This window comes from Dipteris shenzhenensis, chromosome 26 (genome assembly GCF_047967505.1).
Source record: "Dipteris shenzhenensis isolate YYH24624 ecotype China chromosome 26, Dip_SZ_1.0, whole genome shotgun sequence".
In the NCBI taxonomy this organism is placed as follows: Eukaryota; Viridiplantae; Streptophyta; class Polypodiopsida; order Gleicheniales; family Dipteridaceae; genus Dipteris; species Dipteris shenzhenensis.
In genome coordinates, this window is record NC_141621.1 from 23,055,218 (window position 1) to 23,068,447 (window position 13,230).

The following is a 13,230-nucleotide window of genomic DNA, read 5'->3' on the forward strand; positions in this document are numbered from 1 at the left end:
AGAGACATGCTGATTTGAGAAAGGATAGTGAATGCTGGCTGCAGCATGTCCATATACGCCATATAGCAAGAGAAAATCAAATCTGCTCATAAAGACTCAATTTTGGCCATAGAATTCAGCTAAGCAATTGAGGGTACTGCTCCACGATTGTAGATGGCTGCCAAGAAGACTCCTCATCAGGTAGACCTCTCCATTTGATAAGATATTCCATGTAGGACTTGTTCCTCAGCACATGATCTCTAAATCCAAGGATCTTTTCAGGAATATACTCAATTTGGCCCTCTTCATCCATAGGAGGTAGCTCTTCCATAACTTGCTCCTTGGGTCCCAAATACTTCGAGCAGTAATACATGGAATACTTTGTGTATTCTAGAGGATGGTGGAAGCTCCAACTCATAAGCCACTTCCCCAACTTTCCTCAAAATCTTGTAAGGTCCATAATACCTATGAGCAAGTTTAACATTGGTATTACCTTTCAAGGAAGCATGCCTAGAGTTATGTAATCTGATAAATACATAATCCCCTTCTTCAAAATGAAGCTCTCTCCTATGCTCATCAGCATAATCCTTCATCCTTGCTTGGGCCCTCACCATATTATCTTTACATTGCTGTAATAGAGCAGTCATGTGAGCCAAATCATCCTTGGCTTGCTGGCTTGTCAATGCTTGATCAATAATGGTTGATGGGACATGAGCTTTACAGCCAAACATGGCTTCAAAAGGGCTCATACCAATTGAAGTATGCTTGGTGGTATTATAACAAAATTCAGCTAGATGCAACCATTGATCCCACGATGCTTGGGTATCAAAGCAAAAATGCCTTAGATACTCTTCCAACCAGCGGTTAACCCTCTCTGTTTGCCCATCAGTTTGAGGGTGATCTGCTGTACTTGGGGTAAGAAGTGTTCCCATAGAACTGAAAAGCTCTTGCCAAAAATGCCCCATGAACTTAGCATCACGATCACTCACAATTTCCTGAGGGAGTCGATGTAATTTAAACACATTCTCCCTGAATTGCTTAGCCACCTTGGAAGCTGTAAATTGGGTCTTAGTAGGAATGAAGTGGGCAGCTTTGGTAAGTCTATCAACAACCACAAAGATACTGTTCCAACCCTTAGAGGTCACTGGTAGACCTGTAATAAAGTCCATGCTGATATGTGTCCATTTACCTTGAGGTATAGGTAGAGGTTGTAGTAGACCAGCTGGCCTCAAATTCAACTCCCTGTTTTGTTGACAGGGTTTACAGCTTTGAACATAAGCAAGAACATCCTTCCAAAGTCCCTTCCAGTAAAAACTCTGTTTTACCTTATCATACGTCTTGTTGAGGCCTATATGCCCAGCCATAGGAGATGAGTGAAATTCCTGTAAGATTAGCAGCTTATAGGAGGAATTTTCAGTAAGAAATATTCTATCATTATACCACAAGAGCCCATTGTGCAACTTGAAATTGGGATATTGCTGACAGTCAGGATCTTGCAAGTCTTGGAACATAGCAGCTGCTTGAGGATCATTGAGATACTCTTCTTGAATGCCATGGATCCAATCTTTATAAACCTCAGTAATAGATGATAAAGTACAAGCTCATATCCTGGAAAGAGAATCTGCCACATCTTGTAATCTATGTCAAAGTCATAGTTTTGCACAATGGATAGCCATCTCCTTTGCTTGGGTGATAGAGAGGACTGAGATAGAAATATCTGAGAGTCTTATGATCAGTCTTAACCTTGAAATGGCTGCCATAAATGTAGTGGTGCCACTTTTTGATTGCATGAAGTATTGCCAACATCTCTTGGTCATAAATGTGGAAACTTCACTCCTTGTCATCCAATTTCCGACTTTCAAAGGCAATAACTCCATGACTCTGCTTTAGGACAGCTCCAATGCCCCTTCCACTAGCATCAGCCTCAATTATAAAAGGTTGAGAGAAATCAGGACATACTAAGATAGGCGCTGAAGTTAATGCCTCCTTTAATGCTTCAAAGCTCTTATTGGCACTGTCAGACCATTGGAAAGCATTCTTTTTTAGGAGATAAGTGAGAGGAGCTGCCAATTTGGCAAAATGCCTTATAAACCTTCTATAAAATGATGCTAGACCAAGGAACCCTCTCAACTGGGTGATATTCTGAGGTATAGGCCAATCCTTTACACACTTCACCTTGCTGGGATCCACCTTAAAGCCAGTACTGCTGACAATATGGCCCAAATATTCTACTTCTTCAGCCATGAAAGTGCATTTACTTGATTTGGCATACAACTGGTGTGTCCTCAATACTTCCAATACTTGTTGGACATGCAATAAATGCTCTTCTTTCGTTTTGCTGTAGATCAATATATCATCAAAGAATACCAACATAAATTTATAGAGGAAAGGCTGCAATACCTTGTTCATTAGGGCCTGGAAAGTTGCAGGTGCATTGGTTAGACCAAATGCCATCACTTTGAATTGATAAAGCCCACATTCTGTCCTGAAGGCAGTTTTATGTTCATCTCCCTCCTTCATCCTTATTTGATGATAGCCTGACCTTAAGTCAATCTTTGTGAAGTACTTTGCCCCTCTAAGCTCATCCAGTAGATCATCAATTCTAGGGATAGGAAACCTATTCTTAACTGTCATTTTGTTCAAATCCTTGTAATCAATACACATTCTAAATGAGCCATCCTTCTTCTTGACGAATAACACAGGAGAGGCAAAGGGTGACTGACTGTGTGTAATAAATTCCTTGTCAAGGAGTTCCTTTATTTGCCTTGCCACCTCTTCCCTTTCAACTCTAGAAAGTCTATATGGAGCTTTGTTGATTGGCTTAGATCCTGGCTCCAACACATTTGCATGATCCACATCTCTCATGGGAGGGAGATGGTTAGGAAGATCAAGAAATACATCAAAGTATTGCTGTAATAGGGACTGCATGTCTTTATCCTCCACTAACAATCCATTACCTTCTTGAGGCTTGGTCAACTGAATAGCATAGACTCCACAAACACTTTTGAGGTCTCTGGCCATTCTTCTTGCAGAAATTAAGGACAATTTAGGAGATTGGTGACCCATCAAAGTGATGTGCTTACCTTCATGCATAAACTTCATATATAGCCTGTTAAGGTCCATAGAGAATTCTCCCAAGGTTCTCAACCATTCACACATGGTTGTAAGACACGTTAAGACACGACACGTTAGACACGCCTCAAACACGAGTGTCTGAAGTGTCTTAAAGATAAGACACGTAAGACACGCCATTGTAATTATAATAATAAATATTTAATTAATATATGTATAAGTATACAAATGTACAACTTGCTAGCATAGCTCGCTGCTAGATTCTAGAAGTACAATAAGCTACACTTAAACAATGCAAGAAGGCACTTGTACAATGTAGTTAAGAGTCAAGACTCGTCACTCAAGACTTAAAACTTAAAGTTAAGACTCGTGACTCAAGAGCTCGCAAGTATTGAGTACTTAAAGGTTTAAATGGACAATTGAATCTTGTCACATGTGATATGAATGAAATCTGCATCTCGATACATATAATTGAAAGAAAACTTCCGACTCTCAAGACTCAAATCTCTAAAGATTCATCCTAATCCGAATCTACAAGGTCACTGCCACTGCTAGATCCAAAGTCACCATCGATGATAGCATGGCTAAGTCAAACTCAATGTTGTTGTTACCCCCCACCCACCAAAAAAAAAAAAAAAAAGAGTGTCTAAAGGTGTCTTAAGGTAAGACACGTGTCTTAAGTGTCTTAAGTGTCTTACGATAAGACACGAGTGTCTTAACAACCATGCATTCACAACCAAGGACAATGTCAATAGGTCCCATTTCCAAGACAATTAGATCTCCATGAAAAGTATAGTCTTGAGAAAGTTGCACTTGAGCAGCCTGACAATATTGCTTACTGTGGGAATGCTGACCATTAGCCACCTCAACTTTGATCCCATGATCCAAAGTGGATGGGCATAACCTCACTGTTTGAAGTGTCTTTGCATTAATGAAGTTATGAGTGCTCCCACTGTGAACCAAAATGTGGACTGGTCTGTTATTGATTATTCCTTTTAGCCTAAGGGTTTGAGAGTCCTTGCAGCCCATAAAAACATCAAGAGATATGATGTACATAACTGATTGTGTATCCCAATACACTTCATCATCATCAACAGCATCTTTCCATCAGAATTTATGATCTCATCCTCATAATCTTCAACAACTTCAATGTTAGATCTATTTGAGCACCTTGGTAAACTATCATCCCTAAGCATGGTGTCAAAACATGGATAACCCACCTGGATCAAAGGGAAAGGTGGTCCCCTTTTTGGAACTATGATCCTCATCATCATCAAGGCCTTCATTCACACAGTCCTGATATTCATGAAATCCAGATTCTGCTGCAGATGTATTAGGAGATAAATCCTCATCAATCTCTAGAATCAAGCTCAACTTTGCTCCTGTTTTTGCTTTGCACACATTCCTATGTTCAGGGGTCCACTTCTCACCACAAAGGTAGCACAAATTCTTCTTCTTCCTGTCATCAACAATTGCTTGAGATAACTGCTTAACACTAGGGTGCAGATCATGGATGAACTTGAGCATTCTAACTCTTTCATCAATACCATGAACAAACAGAGCTAATTTCCAAAACTGTTTGATATAATTTTTCACTAATCCTTGCTGAGTAAGATCATACCACTTACAAATATATTGATCCCTAGTAAAAGGAGATATAAAAGTTTTAAGCATTTCAGCCTTGAATTCATCCCAAGCATTAAAACTTAACCCTTCTTGCTGTAGATGCCTCCACCAAGAGTAGACATAATCTTCCAGATGAAGAATAGCAAATCTGATTTTACCTTGATCACCCTTTGGATATAGAAGGAAGTAGTCATCCATCTTGCTGAGCCATTCCTCCAATTCCTCAGCATAGGTAGAATCGCCTTTGAACTTTGGAAGTATAATCTTGTCTTTCATATCTTTGTCTTGATGAAAGTGGAGACTGCCGAGGCTGGCACTAGAGTCATCCAGATGACTCACGCATATCCACATGGTTGCCAACCATGGTGTTCAGATGGACTAGCTTCCCTCCCTTTCAGTACAGCATGGATGCACTGCCCAAGTAGATCCCACGAGATGAGATTAACCATATCATACAATTAGATGTCCTCCAGCTCCATACGTCACACACCTAGTCCCCCACCAAGATCCACTACTATCGCAACCACTTCTTGAGAGTAGCGGAGGATGGATTCATCATCAGACCCCAGTATCTTGAGGACACGGGAGTCTCACATGCACTGAGGATTGCCATTGGACAGATGCGGGTCTCATCCCATCAGCTGAGGATTGAGGCAAGGAGAGCTATAGGTATACCCACAGAGCAGCAGATCTGCAGGCTGTGCATGTTGGGAGAGGTCAAGACAAAGGAGCATTTCTATCTGTCTGCCCAGCCTAATATGAGATCCAAGGACAGCATCACTGCCTCTTTCAGGACAGGCACGGCTTTGGTCCACTCTCATGATTGATCCACTTCCATGACCAGGTCTGAATTGGGCTCTATCTAATTGACACAGAGAGACACTATTGCAACAGATCAAAGAGGACATTGGGGTCACAGAGACATGCCACAAACGTTTGAGTCAACTCCAGGACACAGTTGGGTGGAGGAGGAGGAGCTACGATATGAGGGCAGCAGGATTAGCAAAGAGAGCCGACACGGCACTGCCGCGCAAAGGACCCAAAGACCACACACAACACGGAGAGTGACCAGAGCACACACAATCGAGGTTCGGCCTATCTCAGCTCTCCTCAAAAGCTAAGAGGCACCAAGATCTGGATCTCAGAGGAGCTCACCCCAACTCAGCTCAAGATGAAGGCCATAGAACAAAGTGAAGGATGCTCGCAAGGAAGGAAATGAGCTCAATTCAAATCCAAACCCCAGGACTCTCAGTCTTAAAATGATGTAATGCAGGCTGGTTATCTTTCGTAGTAGATCATAGCTAATCTATAATAACTTTGGGAGTGGTATATGCACTTCTCACTCTATAACTGACGGTGTTTATCCTTTTTGTGTGTGCTTTGTCTCATAAGCCTGTGAGGCTGTTAAACATCTCTCTCTCTCTCTCTCTCTCTCACACACACACACACACCCCTTTGTTCTGCTATTTCCCCCTTCGTCCCTCCTCTTTCCGCTATTGTTCCCCTTCTCTACATCTGTGCCATCACCTTCTCGGCATCCACATTCAGGGCCAAGATCCCAATAGAGTTGGTACACTCTGAAGAAGATACTACCAAGGTCACTTCACATTGTCTGTACACTTCCTAATCTTTGTTGCCGATTATATATTTTAGCAAAGCAATCACAAGCTTTCAAGAAGTTGAAAAGAATGGAGGCTAAAGTCAACAATACAACAGAAATACGTGAAGATCTTCAGAACAGACGGAGGTTGAGGATTTACTTCAGACGCTTATTGTTCAGAAGGTGGCAGTTGACAACACACACATCCCAGCAAATAGGGAAGAACAGTAAACCCATCCATGGTGGAGATGGATTTTATGGTGACGGGGAAGAATCTCCAAAGTCCTACTAGGCAGAACCAGTCAATGTGACTGCCCATATTGTGAACCAGAAGTTGACCAAAGTGGTCAAAGGACCAAGATGCAAAATCTGCCAGTGAATTTTCAGATCTGACGTTCATGACATGTAAGTAAAGAAGTTAGAACAAAGCCGCAACAAGTACATCTTCACAGCTAGAGTGACAAATCAAAACCGATAAAGAAGCAAACAACGGCACCATTGCAAGATGATACACACACCCTGGAGGACTTGGGGAGTCAAGCTCTAAAGAAGGCAGGAGACCTTGACAAGTAGAGAAGAAATAATAAGATTCTCAGGTTCGTCCAGACAGAATTAACTATTGCCTTGATGGTTCATATCAAAGAGGCCAATGAGCCAAGGTCCTTTGAATAAACCCACAACCTTGCTAACAAGACAACACAACTCAGTGATGAAGCTTTATTGCATCAATCCTTATAAAAGCATACAACATGAGATACATCGATGCACTTGCTGAATTGCGCCAAGACCCATATGTTCAACTATATATCGGCTATGTGACCTCACCTGTTTCATCCTACAGAACTGGTGCTTCATAAACGAAGATCTCATCTGCAAAGCCCTTACATATGAAGGCCTGAGACCCCTTAGGCTAAACCACCCACCACAGATCCATAAAGGCTGCAAACCTTATATGTGTGTTACTCGAGGTGCTGCCTGCATTAATTATTAATCCTTACATGTTTGGTCATATATCAGCTGCGCATACAGCGACTGTGCCTGCCCTCGGTGGGTCATGCCAACAGGCCACACCCCTACAAGACGCAACTACAAGTCCTGAAGTTGTATGGAGACAGGCCAACAAGAACACGAGAGACCCATATGTTCAACTCTATATCGGCTATGTGACCTCACCTGTTTCATCCTACAGAACTGGCGCTTCATAAACGAAGATCTCATCTGCAAAGCCCTTACATATGAAGGCCTGAGACCCCTTAGGCTAAACCACCCACCACAGATCCATAAAGGCTGCAAACCTTATATGTGTGTTACTCTAGGTGCTGCCTGCTGCAACTGCCTGTTCTCGGAGCCTTTCTTGCACAACTAGTCTTGCGTTTTGACCATGAAAATGCTTGCCCACAAACTGTAGATGTTCATGCAATCCAGGGACACCGCTTATCCTAACCTTGTACGTAGTACCAAATGCCCCACTGGCAATTTTTTCACCTACTTGTATCAAATCATCATTGAACCTACAAAAATACATGACCTGATGCACATTGCGTGTTTCCATGATAGGCACGGCTTGTGTCCTGACCAAATTTATATCTTCTAGAGACTGGTAAGTGGTGATAAGAGCACGCTCGGCAAAAGACCTGCGAGCCTTATTTTGTCAGCTCACCTATTTTAGCCTGGTTGTCGGACATTATTGCTAAAGACCAATGATAATCAGTTCCTAGGCGAATGCATTTATCAGAGAGATTACTTGGCAACCATTCTACTCTTCGTGGCTGCTACAGAACAAATCAATGTTGCCGGATCTCTAGTAAGGTGTGCAACTTAGTATACAGCACCAGCTTTTGCAACAAGACAAGGGCATTCGACATCATTAGAAAAATGAACTAGAATGCTTGGCCAGCCGCTAAGTATATTGTAAGAAGTTAATAATAGGCCAGTTGATCTAACAGCTTAGAATGTGCCACATGGCTTCATAGGAAGAAGTTGAGAATAGGCCAGTTGATCTACCGGCTTAGAATGTGCCACATGGCTTCCTAGGATTTTAGAGTTTCATAAAACGCTCTAGTGCTGGCCAAGTAAAAAGCCTTATAGTAGATTAATCCACGAACATTACCAGCCCTATCATTAAGAGCTTCAACAAATAAGAAAAGAAAAATTTCATGTCTTTCTTAAAAAATTCATGAAACCTGTAAAAAGACTCAACGGTAACAAATAATGCACTACCACACTAGCACACTAGTACACACAAAAAAAGCAACATTTATGAGCTGTTTTGTTGAGAGAAGCGTATATGGGCAAGTAATCAATTACCTAATTGACGCATGAAATGTCTAGCAACTGCCTCTGAGACTCTTCCACGTTGATGAATATAGGCAGCTAGATCACCTCCAGCGCAATACTCCAGGACAAGAAAAATGCAACGTGAACCCTGCAGGCAAGATAAATATTGATAGATATTGAAAGAAGTATGATGAAATACTCAATGGCAACCCATATGTTGATAGGACTTAGAAACTAACTAGGACCCCAGATCTTGCATAGGCTACACATTTGTACGTTGGCAAAAGTACTTTTGATTTACAATCTACATGGGTGTGTCCTCTTTCTTTCAATAAGCAGTAGCATCCTTTCAGGTTTACCAATGCATAAGGTCTGCTGCCGAAAGAACTCACAAGATATCAGCTCCCTTCTCAGATATGTGGCTGCTTGATTCTTGCCTTTTTTGGCAATATAATCGAGAAGCAATAGAAGACGAGGCGTAAGACAACTACAAAGATGCCTAAGGTAAATGATGAGTATTAACATCGTTTAACAGCAAGCAAAAACCCTTTCTGAATATGCTCTCAAAAAAGGAAAAACATGCTCAAATTCTCGCCAAGCAAGATTCCTCACAGAAGCTGTTTTGACGATCTTTCGAACAGCTCTGGGTGTAAAAATTATCGCTGACCTTTGCTTTTTTAACTTCCCTAATGACTCAAAACTCCCGAACTGAGAAAACGTATTGCGAGAACACTGATGCAACGAAACAGAAGACAACCCACCGGAATGGTATCGTAGAGGCGAATAATATTGGGGTGATTAATCTTCTTGAGGATGTCTATCTCGGACATCAGATTCTCGAAGAGCTTCTTGTTCAACTTCTCCGTGGCTATTTCTTTGATGGCAACTTCATTCCCATTGACTCTGTGTTCGGCCTTCCAAACCACGGCAAAGGAACCTGCGCCAATTTGATGAGTGACAATGTAATCGCCCACAATTCTCTGATGAGCCATATGGGTACTGCCTCTCTGAATCTTCCCTTGAGCCATGAGAGGATTGCCCCCTAAGTACGTCAGTCGCCGTACTTATTACTTGCTGGTCGGGCCAGAAGCCATCGATCAAGGAGAGCACACTGTAATGATTAATCGAGTAAACGGGGCAGAATCCCGCAAATTAATGTAGAATTCGCCAATCCCCGACAAAATTGATGAGAAGTCTACATGTGTGATAACACCTACATCTACATCTGGATTCTGCACGTATATTTATATACATGGAACATTGTATTGTATTCACATATATATTACATATGTATGCACCTATATTGGATCCATGTATACATATGCAAACAACTGCATGCATGCGGTGCGAGCACGCGTGCGTGCGTGTGTTCCCCTTTCTTTGGGACTGCAATCATCGGGTCTTTGATTATCCCTCTCGCTATATATAGCAGTCCCTCTGTACATCTTTGAAAACAACCATTTTATGACTTTCTACATGTGTGGGATCATCGATACTTTTTGTCATATAATGATGTCTGTTGTTACTTGTAGGTAATTGTCCTTTTCTTTGGGACTATTTTTGGTAGTATAATGACAACTGGATATCACCCCAAAAAATGTGTGTGTGTGTGTGTGTGTGTGTGTGTGTGTGTTTCCTTTCTTTGGGACTAATTTTTTTAATATAAAGCAATATAGTTTTAACCAAACGGTGTGTGTGTGTGTGTGCGCGCGCACACACATGCACACGCATGTTGTATGAGGTATATATGTACATACATATTTATGTATACACACATGACCCCATATTTGTAAAAATTAAATTCAATTTGTAGTGCAACACTACGTAAAGGAGTAAATAATATATACATTTTTTCTTTTTTTCTAAAGATTAGAGGTGACTAGAGTTTATCTAACACTACAAAGAAGTCTAATGTTACAAATCAAAGGGCTACCACGAACATGCGCAAGCAAAAGAGCGACCTTATCTGATGCAAACGACCAGCCATTGCAAGAGCTTAAAGGAAAGCATCCGAGGAATAAAGACTTGCTATCTAAATAAAATCAAACTGAAAGCTTGAGCGACTTGTAGGTTCCTTGTATATTAACCTGTGAAACTTGAAAGCGACCTCTTAGTAATAATCAAAGTGATTAAAGAGAGAGAGCTCGAGAGATGGTAGTGAGAAGAAGACGAAACTTTAAGAAGCAATAAGGATAATGTTCAAGAGAGTTGCCAGAGTCGAGAGGCAAAGCGACCTCGCAAAGCCTAAAAGCTAGCCACAATCAATGGCAAAGTGCAACAACGCAAGAGGAAAACCGTGAGTAGAGAAGAGCATATAAGTGAGAAGGTCTCATAACGTTCAAGAACAAAGAAAATCAAGCATGGGGAGGCACGTAAAAGGGTGGTTGTTGCAAATGAAAAAACAGCGAATGGGTGGTGACTCATGGGGTTAGGTAAGCATGAAAAATTGTTGTGAATGGTTAGGCTGAGGTTAGATTAGGGAGGAGACTAAAAGGGGGTTGGGGGGGGAAATAGTGTCAAGAAGAGCCACAATAGAAAAAGAAGTGCACATCATAGCAAGACAATAGGGCAACATAGAAATGGGTGTCAAAAGCAAGGAGGAAGTGCAGGAAAAAGCTCCATAAGGTATGTGGCTAACAGCATGTAAATATAGGATTGAAGGGAAGTTACAATGGATTTCCCAAAAAGCTCAAGCCAATGGTGGCAGTGGAAACGGTCAAGCCATGATGGTAAAGAGGGAGTATTTGGATTAAAATCAATCAAATTCTATAAAAACACTTAAAGTATTTATTAACAATCCCAACTCGTATAGTCATAAGGGATAGTTGTCAGTTAAATAATTGTTAAGGGGAAGGGGGGAGGGCGGTGTGGTGTGGTGTTAAGTAAAGGTGAGGAAGTGTGTGCACACATCATGAGTGTATGTAAGTAGGAGAAATGTGTGTGTGTGTGTGTGTGTGTGCACACGCGCACATGCACACACACATATGAGTTATATATGTACATACATATTTATGTATACACACATGACCCCATATTTGTAAAAATATATTTATGAGCCTAGATAGTCATTGGTTATGGAATTACATAGGCAAAAGAAAGCCATGAAGTTCATTTGATATGTCCCCATTATGTGTAACAAAAGAGCAGAGACTTATGATACTTGCATGAAAAAACAAATTTCCATTGCATTAATTAGGGCATGGGGAGGAGGGGCAGGAAGGGGTGAGGGGAAGAGCTAGGGGGTGGCACCATTGTTCAAATGCCTAGGCAACATTCACAAGGATCGATGTGCAAGCCATATAAGCTTAAATACGCTTACCTCTCTTGTTTCAGGTTGGACCCTTCCCTTTCTATGCGAGTGAGCTAGTACATAATTGTGACCTCCCTTTTGAATGAATGAGGTGGATATTGCATGCACTCGAAGCAAGTCAAATATATGTCAACATTACCAATGCACTTTAGTAATTTCTTACTTGTGTAGCTCCCAAAGTAGATTCCATTCTTTTCATGGTGGTAAGTTCTTGTTACTCTCTCTTTTTTGGAGACAACTTCTCGTGTAAGCCTTGAAGGCAATGTTGTGAATTCAATGGATTTTCGATAGACTAGTGCTCGATTAGGTTCTTCTATTACTATTTCTTTTTGCAGACAGGTTCTTGTATAACTACTTGACAGGAGGTAGAGGATGTTCTTTGTGTGGGATCCTCCTTTATTAGTGTTCTACCCTTGTCCTTGCAAGTAGGTTCTTGTGGTTCTATCTTTTTTAAAGTAGGTTCTTGTGGTTCTACTCTGGTTGAGGGATATGCGGTATAAGCAGCACTTCTCGAGGACAAGCCTGAGATATTTCAGGTGGTCATCCCATTTCGAGTTCATGCATATATCATCTAAGAAGACTTCCACAAAGTCCCTCAGGTATTCCTTGAATACTGTAATCATCATACATTGGAAGGTAGCTGGTTCATCCGAATATCATAACCCTGGCTACATATGTAGAATCCCGTAGGATAGAAGGTTAACACATGGCACTGATGCCAATCTAGTTAACATGGAGATTTCTCTAAAATCAAACCTTCAGTGGGCATTGATGTGATCCTCTTTGTGATGACTGTCACAAAAGAGATTGGCACCAATTCTATTCTCATTGAGAATTGCAACCATGCCATTCTTAATCTATGAGAGTTTGTGGATGGCTCCATCATAGTCTAAATGTTGAAGTAGCTAAAGGGATGTTTGGCATGCAATTGCTCCCAATTTAGTTATGCCCAAAGCACATATGAGATTGGCACAAATGCCACTCTGATAGACAATGGCACCTGTGCCATTCTTACTCCATGAGAGTTTTTGGATGGCTCTCTCATAGCCTGAAGGTGAAAGTAGCTAAAGGGAGGTTTGGCATGGCACTGCTGCCAATCTAGTTAGCATGGAGATTTCTGTAAAATCTAACCTTTAGTGGGTACTAATGTGACCCTCTTTGTGACTATCACAAATAAGATTGGCAACAATGTCATTCTGATAGAGAATGGCATCTATGCCATTCTCAATCCATCAGAGTTTGTGGATTGGGCTCCCTCAATGCTTGAAGGTTGGAGTAGCTAAAGGGAAGTTCAGAATGGCACTATTGTCAATCTAGTTATGTTCAAAGCACAAATTAGATTGGCACCAATGCCATTCTAATCCAT

General features: G+C 41.3%; 1 protein-coding gene across 2 annotated transcripts in view; it reads right to left on the reverse strand.

Moving 5' to 3' along the window:
* Window positions 1-9,802, reverse strand: part of LOC147884836 (serine/threonine-protein kinase ATG1a-like) — a 56,143-nt gene extending 46,341 nt beyond the window's left edge. Inside the window, exons 1-2 of one of the 2 annotated variants that reach the window (XM_087397293.1) lie at window positions 9,316-9,802; window positions 8,585-8,702 (exon numbers count right to left, since the gene is read on the reverse strand). In XM_087397293.1, the coding sequence (XP_087253419.1) occupies window positions 8,585-8,702; window positions 9,316-9,582 (385 nt within the window). In that variant the 5' untranslated portion in view covers window positions 9,583-9,802. The remainder of the gene's footprint in view (window positions 1-8,584; window positions 8,703-9,315) is intronic. The other variant, XM_087397292.1, reaches the window with a different exon arrangement.
* Window positions 9,803-13,230: the final 3,428 nt, after the last annotated feature.